Source organism: Anguilla rostrata, chromosome 4, assembly GCF_018555375.3.
Source record: "Anguilla rostrata isolate EN2019 chromosome 4, ASM1855537v3, whole genome shotgun sequence".
In the NCBI taxonomy this organism is placed as follows: domain Eukaryota; kingdom Metazoa; phylum Chordata; class Actinopteri; order Anguilliformes; family Anguillidae; genus Anguilla; species Anguilla rostrata.
The window spans coordinates 41,633,555-41,656,777 of record NC_057936.1 but is presented as its reverse complement, the minus strand read 5'-3'; the positions used below and the strand labels follow the sequence as shown (position 1 = coordinate 41,656,777).

The 23,223-nt window shown below is 41.0% G+C and overlaps 1 protein-coding gene across 1 annotated transcript; it reads left to right on the top strand.

The window, feature by feature from the left end:
* The first annotated feature begins 505 nt into the window (after positions 1-505).
* On the top strand, positions 506-22,544 carry lipib (lipase, member Ib). The gene is made up of 11 exons (XM_064332688.1): positions 506-741; positions 7,841-7,933; positions 12,684-13,060; positions 14,079-14,187; positions 14,654-14,755; positions 16,294-16,383; positions 18,372-18,539; positions 18,692-18,781; positions 20,111-20,219; positions 20,626-20,799; positions 21,877-22,544. The coding sequence occupies exons 1-11, from the start codon at positions 663-665 to the stop codon at positions 21,962-21,964; spliced, it is 1,479 nt and encodes a 492-aa protein (XP_064188758.1). The 5' UTR covers positions 506-662; the 3' UTR covers positions 21,965-22,544.
* The last annotated feature ends 679 nt before the right edge of the window (positions 22,545-23,223 follow it).

The following is a 23,223-nucleotide window of genomic DNA, read 5'->3' as shown; positions in this document are numbered from 1 at the left end:
ATGATTAAGCAATTACGACACAGACTGGGCTCATTGAAAGACTGGTTTGAGCATCAGTGGGAATGCCCCCAATAAAATATCCAAATGCAATCATTAAATGGCCCTTTTCCCTATATTCACACACGGTAAAAGCCACATATTATATAGACTTAAAATGTGCAAAATTATATGTGCCATCATAATTAAAGTCTGGACTTTGGCTTTGCCATTCCAGAATACTAACTTACCTTTGTAGTTTTTGCTATTTGCTTTGGGTGATTGTCCTGTTGGAACATAAATATTTGCCCAAGAGAGATTACTCTTAAATGTATTTTAATATGACTGCAAAAAGTATTGTGGATTGAAAGATAGATAGGCTGCTACTCATGGGCTGCTGGTTGTGGTTGTGTTTCAGAGAGGATCAGCAGCTTGCTGCAGTATCCGTCACCTCTTAGGGGGCGGTCTCTTGTCAAGGGGTGTGGCTCATTGAGGTTGTGGGAGTTGTCTAGAGCTGACAGCCCAGGAGGAAGGTCCTTCGGTATCAGTGTGACACTGGGATAACTGGGATGTGAAATGTGTTGTCTGCTGCTGATTCAAAACCACTCCTTTGGAGCGTCCCTCTATTTTACTTTCCTGATGTCTCTCTGTTTCTCTCTGTTTCCATCTCAGTGGTCTCTCTCTTGATGCTTCTCATCTTTCTACACCTTTACTTGGTTCTCCCTTCACCTGGAATAGTCTTCATCTGGGACAGAATTTTCACTGGTAAGACTCCTGTGTGTGTGTGTGTGTGTGTGTGTGTTAGCATCTGGTGTAGGATGTGTTTCAGCTCACAAACATACACAAATATGCAAAGAGACATATTTTCAAGTACTCATGCTCACAGATACATATATGCTCTCTTGCTGTAGCAGCATAAATGTATGATATAGCTTTGCAACTGTGCAAGAAAGGAATTGCCTCATTGTCTTTCATTAATTGGATTTGCTGTATTGGACATGAGTAGATTATAAAGAGGTTAATTATGGTAATCTGCCACTGTGCTTGGTTTCAAAGTTAGTAAAAACATGAGGAAGAAGGTTAGCTTAGTACACAAGTATGATCCCCTAATACATTTATACACTCCAGAATAATCTGGTTCCAAAACAATCTGATTAAATTGCTGTTATATAATAATTAATTTTACTGTTCTGCTCAAATAACTGACTAGGTTCTACTATAATCACAAACTTGCACCTAATTGCACCCTCATTGCAAACTTGCACCTCATTGCAAGCACTGCATTAGAAATGTGGCAGGGCACAAGTGATGAGTTTTGTTGTGTTTCTGACCTGGAGAAAATTGAGACAAAATAAGACACCCACACATCTCACAGGAGAACCCTGCCTTCACACTATCTGCCTGCTGAGGCCAGGCTAAGCCAGGGCACCATAGGTCACCGTCTTCAGAGTTCACTGGGCCCACATCACTGCTAATCAAAGCCTGATGAGAAAAGGCCACGGTGTGTGCAATCAGGGGTCCCAATAAAATAATAATAAAATAATAATAATAATAATAATAATAATAATAATTGATTTAATACTGCTGGTGTGGTATCATTTTGTCCTACAAGGTTATATTTTCCTACTTTTTATTTTGTGCAGTTGCTGCACATAGGCTGTGAATTTTTGGAAGAAATTAGCTTTAATTTGCTAAGCATTTATTCCAAACTTACGTTTGTTTAATTATACAGTATAAGATTCCCCTTTCCACTAAAAATTATGTTTTAAAAATGAATCTTTATGAAAGGTTACTTAAGTTAACTTTCTAGCTAGCTATCATTAGTCGTACGCATGCTGGCATGGTAATCTAGATAGCGTTTGCGGTTAAGGAATTTCAACAGCAACTTTCCTTACCTAGCTGATTGTCTCTGAGAAGCCTGATGATAAATTAACTTTTTTATGCTTCAACCTAGTCAGAGGTTTCAGGTGTTTAATAACTCAAATGCAGGTAATTTAGCATGATATGACATGGTAACAATTAATAACCCATATATTGTATTTTGTCATGATAAGAAAATCTTACAGCATAATGCAGAAAAAAATAATACCGGGCATGCCACCTGGATGATTATGGCTTATGGCATAGGACAACCAGGTTGCCCTCAGCTTTTAGTACAGAGAACCTGTCACTCCTTCCCCAACCAGCTTATCTGAACCTCCTCATTAAGAGGTCGGCTGTGCTATGATGAGAACAGTCTGTATGTGGACAATACAAAATGATGATTCATCACTAAAGAGGACATCTTGCTGAGACATCAGGTTCCAGTGAATGGAATTAGCCCATGATTTGATATAGAATCTTGGCTATGCCACTGTTAACTATGGCTAGTAGCTCCGAAGAGCTGCAGCATGGGCTTGGGAAGGGAAGCTGAAATGTATTGGCTGTGCAACTCAGATGGACAGAGTTAAAACAAAAAGTGGTGGCTGGCAGAACAGAACATACTTTAGAGGGAAAGCTTGCCTTTAAATTTATAGAGGACATGGCCGTGATGAAGACAGGCCTACAACTAGTACAACTGGTCAAAAAATTGTGGTTTTTAAAAAAACATATTCAAATGACAAATAATAAAACATGCATGACCTCACTGTTGATGAGGCCCCCTGAGGGTACACTTGCTCCATCAGATTTTAATGTGTTAATGAGCACTGGTAAGCACTGGTCACCCCATGTCCCCCTGGGCCTTTAAGCCATCACAAGGTCAAACAGTCTGAATTACAGAGCTCTACCCATTGGGCTATCTGATGCAGTGGGAGGTTTCTCTAGTTTATGGGGGAAAACACGCCACAAATTATGATTCAAAGGAGTTTCACCTGACTCTTTTAGTCAGATTTTTATTATATTGTTATAACCAGACCCCACAAATATGTTGCTGTATTGGATGTATCTTCTTCTAGAGCTATAGAAATATAATGTACAACTTTGTATGTAGATCAAGACTAATGACCTCTTAATGAATAGACTTATGTGGGTAAGAATATCTAGACTGGCACATGTCCATTGTACTTAGACAGAGGTTGAATTTCTCGGTAGGCCTACCTTAGATAAAGAGAAATGAAAGAACAAACTTATTTCTATCTTATTTCACTTAATTTCATACAAGATAGAGTAGCAGAAGTGAGCAGCCTACGCCAAAATTAGGGAACTTGTGATACATACATACAGAGCATAAAGAACCTTCTGCAATAGTACGTCTGGTCGTGTCTACAGGTGGAATCTATGTCACTGTGCAGATTCAGCAATCTTGGAATCATTTGTATAACACATTCAACTTACTGAGATTATCTGCAGCAGATGAAAATCAGTGGATATTCACTCATTCTGTAAATTAGTTTTTCTTTCTGTGCCTGTCTATATAAACGACTGTTCCTCCTGAGTTTTTTTTTCTTCAGATTTTTAATTGGTTGAGCGAGTAACTGGCTAGAGGGAAAACATGGACTGGAACCTACGAAAAATGAACTGGATTGTCATAGTTATTTGTAACACTACCGGTCAAAATTATTTATTTATTTACCAAAGGTGGGTGGACGCCGTCCACCTGCTTCCACCCCCAATTTAACCCCTGAAAAATCCACAAACAAGTTTCAACATTAGAGTAGCATCTTAATATTCAGATAGGATACAGATTCAGAACTTTCCACCAATTCTTCTTTGAATCGTATTTTTTGGAAAACTATGAAATTCTAAGTATAGTTTCAGAATTAGTGCACTGAGCCACATAGCACGTTCTCTTGCTGTGAGATTCCGCCATTGTTAGCGCTGCATAGTGAGTAAACTGGCCCCACATCTGCACCAGCATACCCAGAAGTGTGAAACAGGCTAATTCTACCTCACCGAACATGAACACAGGACAGCTGTGGGTCATGGCACACCAACAGCAAATGAGCGCGTGGACATGTGACCACATCAGAGGCTCTTGAGTCTAGCCTGAAATCTGTTCAAAGCCAGCCAGCAACCACACTGTAGCCTCGCCTTTCCGCCCCATCACTGCAGTATCTCATCATTTCCCAAAACTGCTACAAAAATAGCTGCACCACTTTTTTTTTAGCAATGCAGACATAAAAGGCAGGCTGCTCAGGATTACAGATGCAAAATAATACATGATTGTAGTACATCTCAATGTGATTGCTTCAATGACATTTGACTTGGAAAGGATGCACCAAGTCAACTGTCAGGGAAGCTTATTTACCGATTGTTAAATTTAAAATATTGAATGTACACTCAGTGGCCACTTTATTAGGTACATCAGCTCATTAACGCAAATATCCTGCTCCTCCAACTGGTTGCAACTCAATATATAAAGCATGCAGACATGAGGAAGATGTTTATGTTTATTTGTAGTTGCTTGGCCAAACATTAGAATGGGCAAGACGAATGTAATCTGTTCTGTGAGCAAAAACACCTTGTTAATCAGAGAGGGCACAGGAGAATGGGCAGACTCATTTAAACCAACAGAAAGGCCACAAATGCTCAAAAACAGTTATTTATAACAGTGGTATGCAAAAGGGGATTTTTGAATAAATAATGCATACAACCTTGAAGCAGATGGCCTATAGAAGAAGACCAAGTTGGGGTTGAGTCCTGTCAGCAAAGAACAGGCTACAGTGGGCACATGGTCACCAAAACTGGATGACTGATGTCAGAGCTCACAAGGAAGATTAAGACCCAAGTGCAGAAATCACATGGGAAGGCAGAGATAAGTAAAACAAGTCTTTACTGAGTATATAAACAGTATACAAACAAACAAACAAAAAAACTAAACCAGGAAACACAAGGAGCACTGGGAACAAAACAGGGCATGGGGACTAGCAATGAGGAGAACGTACAAGAAAACACAAAGACCAAGCACAGAACTTGTCTCTGTAGGAAAACCAGGAACAAAAATGCATAGTGGAACAGGGGCAGACAATTAGGAAATGAGCAGACAAGTGGGGAGTGTGGGAAACCAATAATCCAATTAACAATCCAACACACCAGACACAAAACACGGTGACAACAAAACAGGGAATTAGTGGTCCTACGCATTGTTGCTGACCATATGCATCCCTTTCTGACCACAGTCTACCATTTTTCCAGATGGATACTTCCAGCAGGATAATGTGCCATGTCACAAAGCACACATCATTTTCTGCTGGTTTCATGGACATGACAGTGAGATTGGTTTACTCAAATAGCCTGCACAGTCTCCAGAACTCAGTCTAATAGAGTCTCTTTTGTATGAGGTGGAACAGGAGGTTTTGCAACATTAGTGGCTGAAAAATCCACAAGAACTGCATGAAGCTATTGAGTTAGCATGGACCAAAATCCCTTCAGAATGTTTCCAGCACATTGTTGAAACAATACAGCAAAGAATGCAGGCTGTTCTGAAGGCAAAAGGCAGTCCTACCTGCTACTAGATAGGTGTACCTTATAAAGTGCCATACAGAGTATAATACCTACAGAGTGTGTGCATGTGTAGGGTGTGTGTGTGTGTGTGTGTAGGGTGTGTTTTCAAACAAGCTCTATGTGGGTATTATCTGGCAAAACTCATTTTCTAAGCTTAACTCTAACATTTCACTACCACTAAAACCTGTTTCTGCAATCCACTGCCCTGAAGTTCACTGCCATCTCTATCTGCCATAAACTGGGCTCCTTTCTTCCAAAAAAGAATTTTGTGTCCATTTTCTGTGAATAGCAGTTGATACAGCATGTTGACAAAAAACACTGACCAAGACTGTTATTTTACATAAAATGCCATATCCTGCACGGAGCTTGATATTGCCCTGAAAGGTACCCCTTGCTGCAGAGTGTAACCCTGAGGCAACAAAAAGAAAACAGCCTTTCCTCAATATATAGCTTAACAAAACATATGAAAAGAACTATCCATTATGCATCATTAAAGGTCCACGCCCAAGAACATTTTTTTTTATTGTAAAGTTATTTTCTTCTAAACTGGCTACATACTGAACTTTAACCCGCTGTTTCACCAGACCATGTGCTTCTCCAGCATTGCTTCTTGAAAGAAAGACCTCCCCCAATTGTTACATCAGCACCTAATTGGATTTATTGCAGACATGTCATCAGACACTACTATGTGTACAAAATAAAATGCTTGGGGGAGGTGTTATGGGCAATGCTGTGGAGCAGAGGGTGGAGTGTATTAACATAAGGTATATGAGCAATATTTAAAGAATAGTTAGTGAATGTGCAGAATTATTATAATTAAACAAACCAAAATACAAATACAACAAATAATACAAAATATAAAAAAATAATATACATAATAATAAAGAGATCAGTCATCGAGCTAACATCCATATAAAAGCATGAAGCATGCTATACCTGTCCTAAAGTAATTACATAAGAAACAAGAACTAGGGTGTGAGATGATTTCCAAGATGAATTTTTAAATTCATAGATACTGCTCTTAATATTGATAAGCATGTTGATTATTCTTTGTGACCTATGAAATATCGTTATTGATGTTGCCTTCACCTGAGGACACAAAATTGTATCTGCTTGTTATCTGACAGCATCCAATGGTCTTATATACAGCATTGAATTGGCTTCCAAGAAACAGGACTATTAGTTTCTGCCAACTTCTCAGGCATACTTTCAATGACACCATTATGGTGAACTTTGCAAACTTCAGACCATTAGCACATTGTCCTTTGCTGCTATGCTGACATCTGGGAGCTCTAATGGTTTCATTTAATCAGACTCTGTACACATCCTGACATTTACATCTAAATGACACCCTGCCCTTTCCCTGCTGCTAGATACCAGCTTCTCCTTTTCTTCTCCCCATGATAGAGACCCCAGTGCCTCCTTATTTACCCACCATTAGAGACGCCACTCTCTTTTTCTATACCCACCAATACACTCCACTCAAACCTTCATGGATAGATAGTGATAGAGACCCCACTCTCACTGCTTATACCACAGGTTCCCTTGCCAGATGGTCAGCTCCTATGTTCCTAATTGCAGGAGGTTCCAGCTGGCAGCAGCTAGCTGTGCTATATAATTGCATATGAATATTCAAAAAGCCCCAATGACAGAACATCCATAGAGCCATTTTTTCATTTTGTTATAACGAGGAATAGAGACAAGGCTAGTCTCAGCGATATATAGCAATAGGGACCCCTCTTGATGTTACAAGTCCCAGGCTTGTCATTTAATGGGGATTTTGCAAGATAGTTCCTCCCTTTGCCTCACTGTTTGACCCTCCACCCTGTACTCTGCACAAAATCACATACTATTAATCTCAGCAGCCTACACTTTAGCAAGCCATCGCCTGTGCCTATAGGCCTATTAATAGCCCTGATGATGTGCCTTTTTCTGTGGTATGGAGCTAAACACAGTAAATTGAAAACACTGACAGAGCTAAGAAAGAGGCTGATTCCTTCCTTCTCCCTTCTCTCCCAGACCCCCATGCCACCCCACAAACACACACACACCTACACGCATCACATCTCTGAGTTTGGGTCAGTGGCAGTGGGTTTGTGGCAGTCTCAGTGCTGCAATGGATTGGATTGGGTTCAGGTTTCACACTAGCTGTATGTAAGCCTTCCTTTCTGATGGCCACCAGTTTTTTTGACTGTTACAATACTACTCTATTTCTGTGTCTATTATGTACTATAGCTTTCTCTCCCCTATCTGTACCCCTCTTTATCTCTTCTTTCTGTCTATGTCTTGCCCTCTGCCTTTTTGTCTCTGTGAATAAATCCTCTGGCTGTCTTATTGTTTTCTCCATTTTGCTCTCTTTGACAGTGTTTGATGTCCTTTCCCTCCCTATGTCTCCTAATTCTCCTCTTCTCTCTTCCTCCTCCTTCTCTCTATTACTCAGAGGAATCCCTGTTCTGTTGTTCAGCTGTGGGGGGCAGAAATATGTTGCTCTGGTGGTTCCTGGGTCTGGCGGGCTCCATCGTGCACTGCAGAGGTAATGCTCATTGTCTTATTGGCTTGTTTCCATGGTAAAACTGGGTGTGGGGCGAGATGGTGTGTCGGCAGATGTGCAGTCGGTCAGTCAGTCCCAGGCTCTAGTACCAGGTGAGGCACCTGAATGTTGTCACAGCACAGTGTGTGATGCACTCAGGTGCTCTTGTGGAAACTGCTGGATCTCGTTGGAGCTCTGGACTGCTGGATTAACCCTGGGAGAGCAATGCTAAGAGGTCAGAGCCCCAGCCAGAGGAGGCTGTATGGGGGAGGGGATTTGGGTCACCAGCTCATAGACACCACTCTTGAGTCTGCTACAGACTTTAATCCCACCCCTCCTTCTCAACAGCGGGTGAGGGGGGTGAGGGGGGGCAGCTGGGTGAAGTTCTTTATATAACAGTGTGATCCAATTGGACAGGGAACACAGCAGCTAATTACAGACCATAGATCACTTCCAAGGCACATTGCTGAGTGGAACACAGCCTCACCCTTGTATGTACTGTTGTGGTTGGTGGGGGATGGTGGGAGGTTGGGGGGGGGGAGGGGGGGTGGCGGTCACTGATGACATGGTCCATAGGGTTGCCAGGAGTTTTAAACAGGAAATGTTTGAAAACATTGACTGAACTATTAGGAAGCTTGGAAACCTGGGATTGCCATCTCAAGATTCTCTTTAGGAACAAGGCTGGCAGTACATTTTGGTAGGATATTTACAGAATCGCCAATATCATCACAGGGGGTGCAGTAATGACACCACTGAGAGTGCAGCAATGACCTCAAAGGAAACTTTAGAGATGAGATAATGGGGGATATGACAATAATGTCATAATGAGTTCCGTGATGATTTCATAGTGGGCTGCAACAATGACAGCACAGGGGTATACAATGAGGATCATGGCCATCTTCCATCTATGAAAAAGCTATTTAAGGGCAAGGACATTTGCGCCCCAAAAACTGCAAATTTGATACCCATGTGGGGTACTGCCACTGTCACACTTCCGAGCAAGGAATTCAGTATGTCAGTAAATATTCACCTATACAAGTAGACCATTTTTATGAAGGAAATTGTGGAGGGGAGCATGTAAGTACATATACAATTATCTAGAAGATATAAGCATGCACATAGATGTGCTCAAGGAGAGTTATCTCCATACCCATGTAGCTGCTGCTTCACACCCTTGTCAACTAGTCCTTTCCAGCAGTGACCAATGAGCAACAATATAAAGCTGGTAGAGCCAAAGTCTGTTCTGAAGATGGTTCTGATTATTAACAGTCTCATTACTGCCAGTATTAGTAAATATCACTTTTCAGTTGCCATTCCTTTCTATTTAAATGAGAAGGGGCTTTATAGAAGGGGCTTGCCACACTAAATTGTTTCAATGCTGTTTTTGTAACTGTTTTTTGTCATGACAAAATATTTTACATACAGTGCACAAAGGCAATGCTACAATGTTACAATGCAACCAAATGAGGAGGAATCAATCACAAGAGGATGAGCAGCATAGATGGTAAAATATGGCTCACCAGTATTTTTGCACAGTTGCAAACCAGAAGCAGGCTTATCATTTAAAAAGGTAAATTCCCTGCCTGCCCCTTAGCTGACACCACCATCTACTCTCACCATCTGGAAGGAGGGATCTATGAATGTGACATCACCTCCAACTCCACCCTCCTCCTTGATTGCTCCTCCTCAAGGCTGTTACGAAAGTCTCGTGGCCAGAGACCAGAGGGATTACCTTCTTCTCTGCTTTCCATATTAAATTAAGAGATAAAGTTGCCCTGTCTTTTATGGATGCGCTGGATTTTAAAACGGGCAGACCTAGAGCATACAGCTGTGAAGGTGCTGGTTAGTCCTCATTATATTGATAGTACTGTCAGTCACAATTATGCTTGTCACCAGGACACATAAGGACACTTGCTAGAAGTCAATGTTTATGTCAATGGGAAATGCTACTGTTGGGGCCGCTGTTGGAGGTTCAATGGTTGTGTTAAAAGTGAAAGCACTCTTTCTCAAGTGAATAACAGTGAATTCAGTAAACAGTGAATAAGTGACACACATGTTTGGTTTGGAACACACATGTGTGGAACACATAATTAAGAAAATGCTATAACAGGAGAGATCAAAGGTCAGAGATTAAAATACCTTTTAGGGGACAGAAAACAAATCCTATCAACAATCTTATCCTGCATCTTAATCCAAGACCTTATCCTCAGTTAGAACTGGTAATGGAACATGTACACAATAGCTCTCATGCCGAACATTTTCTTATTCTTATCTTGACTTTCTCGTATTTTGGCATGAGTTGGTATGAGTGTGCCACGTCAAATTCGGCAAATGTTCATAACTTCAGAAAACTGTCATAATTGACCCACGTAAAATTGAGGACTGCCACTTGTTCGTAAAGGAGAGCGTGTTCATGAGAATGTGAATCAGCATGATTGACAACCAAAAATTGCTAGATAAGGCTAGGGGTCCCGACCCGTTTGTCCTGAAGTACCATAAATAAAAATGGCATCCAAGAGTAAAAAGAGTTTGGTGATTGAAGTCCTGCTTTCAGAGATCAGTAAACAAAAAATATAATTTCTAACAGTGTCAATAGTGATATTAAGGGATGCATTGTCACTTGAGATCAGTACCATCGCTGAAATAAAGAAGAAATGGTTTGATATGAAATTGGATTCAAGAAAACATACAAAAGCAAGGTGGTCTATGACTGTAATGGGAGGGAGTCAAGGGATATGAGAGAATAACTTCCATAATAGGCACAGTTCTGTACAAAAGTCATAGATCACCCTTTCATTTATTCAGTGTCAGATGATAATGGAGGAATAAATAAGTTACCAAACAAGTTTCCGAAGGTGTCAATGACGTTGTTTTAGAACACTTCGCCAACAGTCAAACAACTACCCAAACATACCTCAGCTGCCTAGCAGATTTCTTTGTCATGTGTATCAAAAATGGCTAAAGGAGATAGTTCTATTGAGATTAGATATGAAAAAAAATCAATCTGCATAAAGAAGGCAAAAGTCAAATGAAAAAAGGTATAAAAAAAGTTCCTGTAGCCAGGAGTCCAATTGTAGTGGGTATTTGGAGGTGCGATGGAATTGGGTTGGATCAGTCCGTTAAGTTGCAGCTCAAACAATTTCCAGATTTCCAGAAGCAAGCCTCATAGGCTAGATACAATCCATTAGTCAAAAAATAAAGTTTTTAGCATTAAAGAATGGCAGGCTAATTGTACATGACTTGTTGGCAAGTCTGGACCACTCGTAAATTCCATTGGTGCCTAAGAGGAAAATCTGAATACAAGAAAATTGGTGAAAGCGGCAAGCACTCTTGCTCGTACAAGAAACCTAACGAATGTGTTTGTTAGGGTGGTTGTTGCATGAGGCCCAATGTGTTTATTTTACACCGATTTCCTGTAAACACTGCACCACACAAATACACAATTCTGGAAACTTTATCAAGTCTTTTACTGACTTTTACTTACAGTTCAGAAAATAATTATGTTTTACTGTACTTCTGCTTATAAATAAAAATGGTTTTATTTTTTTTCATTGTTGTAATTGTTTACAACAATGATGTAATTGGTGAAATGTTTTTAACTGTTTCCAGAAACTTGTTTGCAGTGTAGTTTTGCCGTTCTGTAGACCTGACCTGTAAAATATAGGATTCAAAGTTAGCATTCAAAGCCATAGCTGGGGTGCCACGGTCTATGTGCTGCACTGGTTGTTAACTGTGCACGTAACTATAAATAGTACTGCCATAGGATTTAACACAAATAACCGGAACATTGGTGTTTGTAATTTGGTTTGTAAATGCGCATGAGAAAATTAACGTAAAAGGTGAAATGTAGTAGTACAACTTACCGCATTGTTTGGCTGGTTTGGTGTGGTGTTGGCAGTATCTGGGGATGCAAAAGAGGCGCCGCTGTCTTCCGCAAAACTTTATTGATTCAGGAGAACATAACAATACACTAACAGATGTGGGGGGAGATGGTAACCACAGTTCTTCTTCTGTTAAAAGTGTTAGTGTGTTGTGTGGAATTATTTTTACATCAAGATGTGCAGTATTGTTATAATTAATATCTTTCAGGTAAATATTGTAAATTATATAATTGTTAACTTTAATTTATTTCCCTTAGTTGGAAGGTTCCAGGGGAGGCGCTTAGGAGGGGAATCTATATAAGCCAGTCCCAATCATTTAGTGGGAAAAGAAGGGCTGAGGAGAAGGAGTTGTGCGGTGCGATGTGATGCAATAATTGAGTATCAACAAAATGTTTATACTGCTTCATTTTTTGTTCTTTGTTTCCAAGTGTTTTTGTTTGTTAGTTAGTTTGTAAATAGTTCTGCCGACCATAATTTCTTCTTGCACCTGTGGAAAAATAAATCCCTCACTGGAGGAGTGCACTTGACTTTTGTGTGGTTCCATTACTGCCGTATTCGCTCGACCATCCCGTCACAGTATACAAACATTCACATGCATGTCTGCATACTTGTGTATGTATGCACACAGCCATGAACACATATATGCAAACACACACACCTACACCCCTCTATGAACAGACTCATCTACATGTATGCACACACACACACACACACACACACACGTACTCCACTTCTCCCTCTTTCCAAAATGTCCGGACTGTCATTTCTGTGTAGAAACTATTAAAGCTGCAGTTTAGCTGAATGGTAGTCAGTCAGCTTTAGCTTTAGTTCTACTGAAGTAAAAGAAGGTTGTTGTTCCTGACTGTTCCCAGGCCAGGTGAGCAAGTGTGATGACTTCACTGACCTTGACTTCCGTGAGACGTTCATGGGGACAAACCTGAATGTGAAGCTGCTGCTGTTCACAAGAGCCAACCTGGACTGTGGGCGGGAACTCTCGCACCTGAAACTGATGGACCAGCCCCTGTTCCAGCTGACCCGGCCTACTGCTTTTGTCATCCATGGGTACCGACCCACAGGCGCGCCGCCAGTTTGGGTGGGCCACATTGTGCATCTGCTGGCCGCACAGGAGGACATGAACATCTTAGTGGTGGACTGGAACCGTGGGGCCGCCAACCTCAACTACTACTCTGCTGTGGCAAACACACGTAAAGCAGCCGAGAACATCACTGCATTCATCCAGAACATTCAGGTGAGACGAGAGCATGTTAAGGGCAGGAGAATGTATTAGGAACAAAATCAGGCAGATTCCAGGCTGATGGAGAAGGGCAGTTTTTAATTCATGAGTTCTTAAAGCTGAAAAATCATTCTCTGCGTCTGTATTGCTTGCTTTTCTGTCTTGCTGCTGGTATCACAGTATCTGCATAGGACCTATTTCTTGGTCTTATTTCTGAAATGTGGCCTGACTCAGTAAAGAATCACATAAATGTTGTGGTTACCACATTTAGGTATTGGTTCCCTGCTTTCTTAAGATTGCCAGATTTAAGATTTACTTGATATTAATGAGATATAGCATTAATCATAGGAATGAATGTGCGAGTGGATACATCAGCTAACAAGTTCCTGAAGATGAAACGTCATTTTTTTATAGCAATGATTAACTTTTATTCAATATTCTCGCTGCTTAGACTCCATGCACAGTCAGTAGGCTTTTGAGATACAAATTCTAACAAGAACCTGTACTGTATAAAACATCCTAGAACATAGTAATGATACCATACTGATTTAGGCAATGGTGTATCATACCAAACCAATGTAACTCCAATTCCAATCTTTGGAATAATGAATTAACTGTTTTTCAGTGGTAGGTTGACTAATCAGTAAACTATTTTAGGCTTGTCACAGCTTTAAACCAAATCTTTGTTTACTGATGACAATGTTTTATACTGTGATGACAGCATCATTTTAAATTATGAAATAAAATAAATATTTAATATTTTCTGTTTGAGCAGGAACGTATACAGTTTTAATATGCCAATTTATAACTTTAAAAATTTAAATGTGGATTCAGCCTAGGAGAACTATTTTGGAGAACTGAACATTTACATCATACAGTCTATTTCTGTCTTTTTTAAATGGAACAAAAACATTTTTATGTTACTGCTTCATGTAAAAATGTACACAGCACAATACAATTGTGGTCAACACCAATAAAATCGTGTCTGTGCTGCTGGTCTTACTGTGTCTGAGTTGTCGTCTGGTTTCTATAGGAGAACGGAGCGCTACTAAGCTCTGTCCACCTGATTGGGGTCAGCCTGGGGGCTCATGTCGCTGGGTTTGTGGGGGCCATGCTGAAGGGGAAGATTGGGAGGATCACAGGTGAGACTTGTAGTAATGGGCACGGTCTTGTGTGCCCTAGAAAGATTGCCATAGTTCTATGCGCATGTCATGTGTGAGTTGTTGAATAAAGTATGGAGTTGCAAGCATGAAAGTCTCTGGCTGAGTAGCTTAAAAGTCATACTTTACAAGACTGACAGAGAAGGAGGGGGGGGGGGGGCAAAAGGGATAGTGAGCAAGGGAGTGGGAAACAGACAAAGGTAGGGGGTAAGGGACAAAGCAATGCAGGATGACTGAGATGTGAAGGAGGATAGAGAGAGAAGGGGAAAGTGGAGAGAGGGATACAGTTAGAGCTAGAGGAAGAGAGACAAAGGAAGTGAAACAGGAAAAAAGAGGGAAAGGTAGTGATAGAGAGCATAGGGACTGCTTGACTGTCTGTCTGTATGCAGCACAGTCACCCCAGTTATGTGCCCATTGCTCTGCTTGTGCTTCCCTTCCAAACCCATAGCACTGGACCCTGCCGGACCTCTGTTCTCTGGGACCCCACCAGAGGAGCGCCTGGACCCCACTGACGCCCAATTTGTGGATGTCCTACATACTGACACTGATGGTAGGCCATAGAAACATCAGAATAGCCTTGACATGAACAGAGAAATGCCTGAGCATTCAGCCCCAGGTCACAGCAATAACTAATCCCATTAAACACAACTAATCCACCCAATCTTATCAATTCATCTGCCAATGGATTGCTGCAAGCTCTCTCGATGCTGTGTCTATGATGGTGAGCTGCAAAACACCATGGGATATTTATTCCCATTGTACTGCGGGGATACTTTGCTTGACATCTTGCATCCTCCTATTCATACCCGTTAGCACGCTTATGTTATTACTTTAGAACTGTTAAATGGATGTTTGCTGTATGACTCTAATATATGTTTTATACATTATGCATTTGATTTGCATTATATTTATTATTTTAATGCATTTAGCACTTGAATGATGCATATACACTTGGTGGTTTGGAAATGCTGCTAACTAGGTCAAGCACTGTTTCCAACATAACTCAAGCAGATGCATTTATGTTTCTCTGGACAGGAGCAACTGTTTATTAATAAATGTAATGCATTGTATATTAAAAAGGTTTGGAAGGTCATCCTTTCTACAGCCGTTATTCTCTGTGAGCTTGAGTTATTTCTATATTTTTGCTGTATAGTTAACTATGGTTATTCTAGTTTTGGTTCTTAAGTATAACAGATGTTTTTAAGCTGTGTGTATGACCTCACTAGACATAGGGAGGAGGCTATGTGTCATTTAGTGCAAAGTACTGGCTGTCATTACTCCACCCTGGACACACAGGATTTAATGCTGACGCCCTCCACAGCTGCAGTAAGAATAACCATGGTGGGAAATAAGTAAAAATAAACAGTGAGTTTTCCTTCTGCTGCAGCTAACAGAAACCACAGCGTACCTTCGCTTAAAGGCCTCAAAGAGATGCTGCTCCTAGTAATTACTAACTAATTCACCACACACCTACAGCTGAACGGCATGGTCTGTGATATTTGTGTGACTGCTGCTGACTGTTTTCATGTATTTATACTTGTGAATCTGATGGAGATATTACCACAAACATTTTTTTTCATGTGTGAGCAATATGGTTAATGATTCATTTTAAAACTGTAGTTTGTTATTCATTGCACCATTGTGCCAAGGAAAGTTTGAAATAACAGCCTGTTGTTTTCATTCAGATGTGGTTTAACTATAAATTGTATTCTGTCCAAAATAAATGATATACAGTCTGCAGTGAACAAGGCGGATAGCACTACTAGGTGCTATTGGTATATCCATGTTTCACTCTTCCCTTTAACTGCATCAGAATATTGATTTGTGCCAGAAGTCTTTTATTAAAGTTATCTTTGATGGCACAATTGGTGGTACTTGTGCTGTTTTATTTTTATATTTCTGAGATTAGAGTGTGTGCAGTGACTTCTCAGGGTTGAAGCACTTGACCCTCCAGAGACATGGTCAGGAACCTACTCATAATGTACATAATACATAATCAAATAAGGGATATATATGGCTTGTATGCATGTGCACTTGGTGTAATAACCTGTATAAATTTGCCTTTGTGCATCTCATGCGCTTTTGCAGCTCTTGGCTACAGAGGACCCCTCGGTCACATTGACTTCTATGCCAATGGTGGGGCTGACCAGCCTGGCTGCCCCAAAACCATCTTTTCAGGTCAGTCTTAAGTTTTCTCTCTCATCTTATTAAACAGGTGGGTCTTCAGCAAAGCTGCATAACAGTGGGCCCTGTGGCTAAACTCAAACACATCACAGCTCAAATTAGCGAGACATACTTGCTGAACTTCAAAAGCCTGATGGCATTTTGGAGGGAACATTCCATTGCTGATGGCAACACTCATCTTTCCACCTCCTCAAATGATCAGCAATCAGGCAGAAACACTGTTCTCAGCATAGCAACCCAAGCCCGTCATTTATAGCAAGGGTGTCAAACTCAAATCCTAGAAGGCTACAGTTTCTGCTGGCTTCCTTTTAATCAGAAGCAAATTTAGGCCCTGGAAACAAGGTGTCTGCATTATTCAGCCAATCAGATACTTAAAGAAATTAAGAGCTTAACCACACCAGCAGAAGTACAGCCCCCCAAACTGGCGTCAGACACCCCTTATTTATAATTTATATTATATTTTATTACATTTATGTTATCAATATAAAAAAGAAAACAGTAAGAATAAATGACTATAGCTTCCTTCCTATTGGTTTTGTTACCATAAGCATGGGGCATTGCATTTCCAGCAAGGTATTTAACTGAATGGCTTCAGTAAATATCCAGGTGCATGACTGGATTGTATTTATACATAATGTCATCTGCTTTAGAGTATCTGCTAAAACAGCAGCTGGCATAATGATATCCTGAACACATAGGTGGACAGAGCGAATCAATGAAATATTCAATAGACCACCGAAATGTGAAGTAAATTTGACACCCAAATAAGGAATTCCGATTCCATCACTTTGCTAGACTAATGGGAAAATGAATAGGGGTAAAAAATTATTGCCTAAAATTACATCCGACGCCAACACTGTCTATTTGGCTTAGGATCTTTGGAATTAATATGGATGTCTTTACTTTTTAAAGTAGTATGTAACAGTTTTGAAGCCTGAATATATTTATTTTATTTGATTGTGATGATAACATAGTATGAATTCACCATGTAGCATTCCTAGTGTCATGGTTTCACATAGTTAAAGGACAAGAGGATTGGTAGATGGGAACCAAAAATCCTATTCATTTTAGCCATAGGTGAAAAAAGCGGAACCGGAAGTTATCAGAAACCACCAAAATGACAATAACACCTGGTGATGTATGAAGCTGAGTAGACTGTAATTTTTTTGTCTCTGATCAACGAAAGGAGGGGATGCCAAGCATTCTGACATTGACCCGGATTTCCTGTCTGTTTTGTGCTGTGACTTCCAGTTCTTCCAATGGCATGCTATCAGTACAGCCTGCCTTCTTAAAGAGCTGTGTTGGCCTCTTTCCATATGCTCCTGCTCCAGCACATAGAGGCATAAAACCCACATTGGCCACCACACCCTGTTAACCATCAGCAGAATCTTGCTACATACATTAATAGAAGAGTTCCCATAAAGAAAGAGCCTTGATTAACCTGTTTTAAACAGTGATTAAGGATTTCTATTTCTGTCAAGATAAACATTGATGAGCTTGTAGGAATGGACCATCTCTGTTTTTTCCAAGAGGTATGCTTAAAGAGTAATTGCCTCTGGTAACATTTTTGACAATAAAGCTTTTCTTTGGAGGAAGAGAGAGTGTTTTTACGAGTGCTTTATAACAAAGGAATTTAATAATTACGCATCAAACTTGTCTTAAAAGCTCAGTGAATATTTTCTTTTGCAAAGCTTTGTGGCTTAAGGAGAGTCTTAAAGATGTGAGATACTCACATCCTAATAATTTACTTTCAACATTTAAAGCATTTGGCAGGTGGTTTTAGCTGAAGTGACTTACAAAATATACATTTTAAATTATAAGCAAACCACTATAAATAGAAATAGCGCTTTTGTTGAGGTGTGTGCTATATATTCTGCAAAACAAATGGAGAGAAGTTATGGTGTTTTAACTCTTCTGTGTGACTAATTTTCCCTCAGGCCATGGCAAGCCCTTTCAGGTCATTGCTCTTTTTACCTACACAGGGAAGTCATACTTTGTGTGTGACCACCAGCGGTCAGTGTTCCTATACCTCTGCTCCCTCAACAAGACCTGCAACATCACAGCCTATCCCTGTTCCTCCTACCATGACTTCCTAGATGGGCGTTGCCTGCAGTGCGAGTCCTTCAAGCCAGCTTCTTGCCCGATTGTAGGTGAGGCTGCAGTCTCTGGGGCACCGCCTTTGGTCAAGAATGCACGCTTGATCAACTGGGTACACATCTCCGAGTACACATTTTTATTGTCAGATCGCAATTTGTTCTTGTCCATCATGTGAAATTTTATCCCCACTGTCACTTTCACCCAGGTTACCATGCCAGCAAATGGAAGGACTCTCTCCTCCGTCTGGGTCAGACGAAGGTGTACTTCTCAACCACTGCCGTGTCTCCATACTGCAGTGAGTAGACAGAGACAGCCAAAACGTATCACATCGTACAACCGAGCCTCAAATGCGCAAATCTCAGACTGGCTAAAATTACGGACTAGGCAGTCAACCAAGCAGAGTATAAACCTGGAAGTAAAATACCAAATTATACCTTTTCAAGCTCCTAATTATAGAGGACATATGATTCCCTTTGTTATCATCACTGATGACAAAAGGAGCATTAAACAGAAGCAAGACTTTATTCCCTGTTTTTGTTTCTAAACTTCTCCTGTGTAACTGTTTATGAAGGTAGCAAGCTTTTTCTGCATGCTGAAACTATATCAGTGGTACCTATTTATACGCCATTAAACAGGTGTTGTTTGACACATTGAAGGATGTGCTTGTTTAGTAACAGTTATAGAAGCCGTTTGAACTCAGTAGTCAGCAAGGTTGAGGTCTATTCCATTTTAGTTTGAAATGCTCTTGTTGTTTAAAATGATTTTGTAATAGAGAGTGCAAGATGGATGTGAATTTTTTTGGCCAACAGATGTTGTCTGCAGACAGGTTAATTTGTGCTGCATATTTGTGTTAATGACACCATGCTCATTGTTCAATATAGGAGCATTGCAGCAAATTGGAATGCATTTACCATGGTGGTGATTTTCTATTCGACGTCCCTTAATCTATCAATTGAGATTGAATGGTCAACTATATCACAGGCTTTAGAAAGGTCGATACAAAGGGCAGCACAGTGTTTTTAATGTCAAGCACTTGGACTATATCATTAATTACTGTAGAGGCTGCAGTAATTGTACTATGACCAGACCTAAAACCAGACTGCACATTACTAAGTATATTGTTGTCATGTAGAAATTGCTTGATCTGAGCATTAACCAGGGATTCTAAAATGTTTGCCAGAATTGGGAGTTTTGAAATGGGTTGGTAACTATTCAGCACAAAGTGATCACCACTTTTAAACAAGGGGAGCACACAGGCTGCCTTCCAATCATTGGGAAGAGTGTGAGAGACAGATTAAAAAATATGAGTGAGGGGATCAATAATAAGAGGTGCAACGAGCTTCAGAAGCCTTGGCGCTAACCGATCAGGACCTGTGGTTTTTTTATTTTTATAACAACAAAATGAGAGTAGTAAAATTTGTGGGTTGTGTTAGTAACCATTCCAATAAAGGCTTCAAAGTCTTTAAATTAGTGCGTTTTGAACACATTTTCCTGTTAATCTAACAAATACATGCCCACTCAGATGCTGCTGGATTTATGGACTTTTTGAACAGAATCCTGCTAAGTACAGGGCTGAGGAACTGTTGAAAAAGGTTTTGACTGAGCCCTTTTGTCTGGATGACAGAGACAAACTACAAGGTGGACATTGTGACGTGGAACCAATACACACGCTGGGGCATTGTCGTCATCAAGCTGCACAGTGGCAGGAGGGTGGTGGAGGCCAGGATCGATCAGTGAGTCCTGCAGGAGTTCCCTTCCCGCCTTGCCTTCTGCAAACCCCAGTGTGATACACCTGGAGACTCAAAAAGCTGGTGACAGGAGACAGGAGACAGGAGAGTTCATGAAACTAGAAATGGACAGATCCACATGCTGGGAGAGATTCACTGATCACTGGAGCTTGATACAGAGAAAAAATGTTCTGTTGACTGTTTATATAAGTCAGTAATTGACTCATTTTGAGCCCGCCTTCCCCAGAGGTTCATGCAGCCTGAGTACCCTACCACAATCTGTGGCCTCACCTGTGTTACTGTCTCCTGACCTGTACACTTCACTATATGCAGTATCAGAATCATTCACATTCCCCCTTGAAGTAAATATAATTATCCACTCCCTCACAGTTGAATTCTCTCTCCTTCACAGTAAACTTTCGAAGTTTGAGCAATACACAGCGACCCGTTTACTGGCCCAGTTTGACGAAGACCTGAATCCGGTCCAGAAGATCACGCTTTGCTTCCTAACAGGGAATATGATTGGGCCTCGCTACAAAATGCGGCTACTGCGCATCCGACTTACACCCCTGGAGAAGCCTGATAGGTCAGTGTGGCCTCACCCGTCTCTTCACCTGTCATGGTGTCTTCGCTCGCCTGTGCTCTCACCTTTGCTATACAGTACCTATCAGTGTCCACTCACCTGTTCTCTCACCTGTGATAAACAGTACCTATCAGTGTCCACTCACCTGTGCTCTCACCTGTGATATACCTCTTGATGTCCACGCACCTGTGCGCTTATCTGTGATATACCTATCAGAGTCCACTCACCTGTGATATACCTATCAATGTCCACTCACCTGTGCTCTCACCTGTGATATACCTATCAATGTCCACTCACCTGTGCTCTTACTGGCGATATACCTATCAGAGTCCACTCACCTGTGATATACCTATCAGTGTGCACTCACCTGTGTTCTCACCTCTGATACACCTATCAATGTCCACTCACCTGTGCTCTCACCTGTGATATACCTATCAATGTCCACTCACCTGTGCTCTTACTTGCGATATACCTATCAGAGTCCACTCACCTGTGATATACCTATCAGTGTGCACTCACCTGTGTTCTCACCTCTGATACACCTATCAATGTCCACTCACCTGTGCTCTCACCTGTGATATACCTATCAATGTCCACTCACCTGTGCTCTCACCTGTGATACACCTATCAATGTCCACTCACCTGTGCTTTTACTTGCGATATACCTATCAATGTCCACTCACCTGTGCTCTCACCTGTGATAAACAGTAGCTATCAGTGTGCACTTACCTCTGTTCTCACCTGTGATATACCTATCAATGTCCACTCACTTGTGCTCTCACCTGTGATATACCTATCAATGTCCACTCACCTGTGCTCTTACTTGCGATATACCTATCAGAGTCCACTCACCTGTGATATACCTATCAGTGTGCACTCACCTGTGTTCTCACCTCTGATACACCTATCAATGTCCACTCACCTGTGCTCTCACCTGTGATATACCTATCAATGTCCACTCACCTGTGCTCTTACTGGCGATATACCTATCAGTGTCCACTCACCTGTACTCTCACCAGTGTTGCTTTCTTTCTTCATTCTTTCTCATTACACTCATTTATTGTTTCCTCTTCCTCCCAGGGCACAGCTGTGTCGCTATGACATGATACTGGAGGAGAACATGGAGGTGTCCTTCAGACCCATGGCCTGTGATGGGTCTCGTAACTGACCCAGCACTGGGGGGGCGCTCTGTTTCATACCAAAAAACAGCACTCTGGGGAGCCTCAATTCTGACCCAACATCAGGTGGTGCTCTGCTTCATCTCAGCACACAGAAGCAGGCAGGTGCAGATACAGAAGTCAGAGGGGGTGGGAGCGTATGCCATTTTGACCTGTCACTCACAAAGTGCCCTCCTGGATGGTGCTTTTTTTCCTATGTTACATTTTTTTCTTATTGTTCATCATACTGGCACACCAAAAAAAGGAATGCAGCTTTATCTACATCATTCACAATGTCATGATGGGAACCATGACAACGATAGTGATGACGATGATGGTGATGATTACAGCAAAGATGAAATAAAAACAATAAAGAGGCGGACATGTCATGGGACTGCCAGAACTCTCTCGCCCATGCACCAAGGGGAAATTTTTTTGCCTGTATTATAATCCTCTCCTGTGTGTGTCTTCATTGAAGAGCATCTGCCTGCTCCTACCTTTTGTTTGTCACACTGTTCACAACCTGGCAGAGAGACTACATCACCCAGAGTTCCCTTATGAAGGAAGGCATTCTCCTCCAGTCTTCCTGTGACTTAAAGGAGTACCATGGTGGTTGAACGTGACACTAACCAGTTGTCTTCAGGCAACAACAAAACAAATGTGCATAATTTTTTTATTCTTCAGTCATTTCAATGTACTTTAAAACGTATTTTTCTAAGCCTAAATTTCCCACTATAAAAATTCACCCGAACCGTCTGGGCGTGGTAATGAGAACTGTCAGTTAGCTATGATTGACAGACCGTGCCCCGTTACCATAGCTACCCCCATGATATGCTCTCTTTGGGAGACTGAATTTTCACAAGCTAGCTAGCTTAGTAGTATATCAAGTATCGATAGATAGCTAAGGTAAGGACGTTGACTTATATCCAATTATAATTTTTGCTATCTAGCTAGCCAAGTTAAGATAAAAGCACAACTATAACGTCCTCATAAAAGCAAACTTGCAAGATAACGTTATCGATATCATTGCCTTATGAAAGCAAACCTCCTAGCTAGCTAACGTTAGCTAGCTAGCTAAATGAATATAACCAGAAATAATCTAAAGGCACTCTAATTTAAGTGAACCTAACGTTAGTCAAATATTTGCATTGTCTGAACAGCAGGACGGTGTGTCCTGTCAGATTTCTTTAAGGGGCGTGGAAATAGGAGTGGTTACTGTACTCGTGACGTAGAAAAATGACAACTTTCTCAACCGGTTGAAAATAGGACG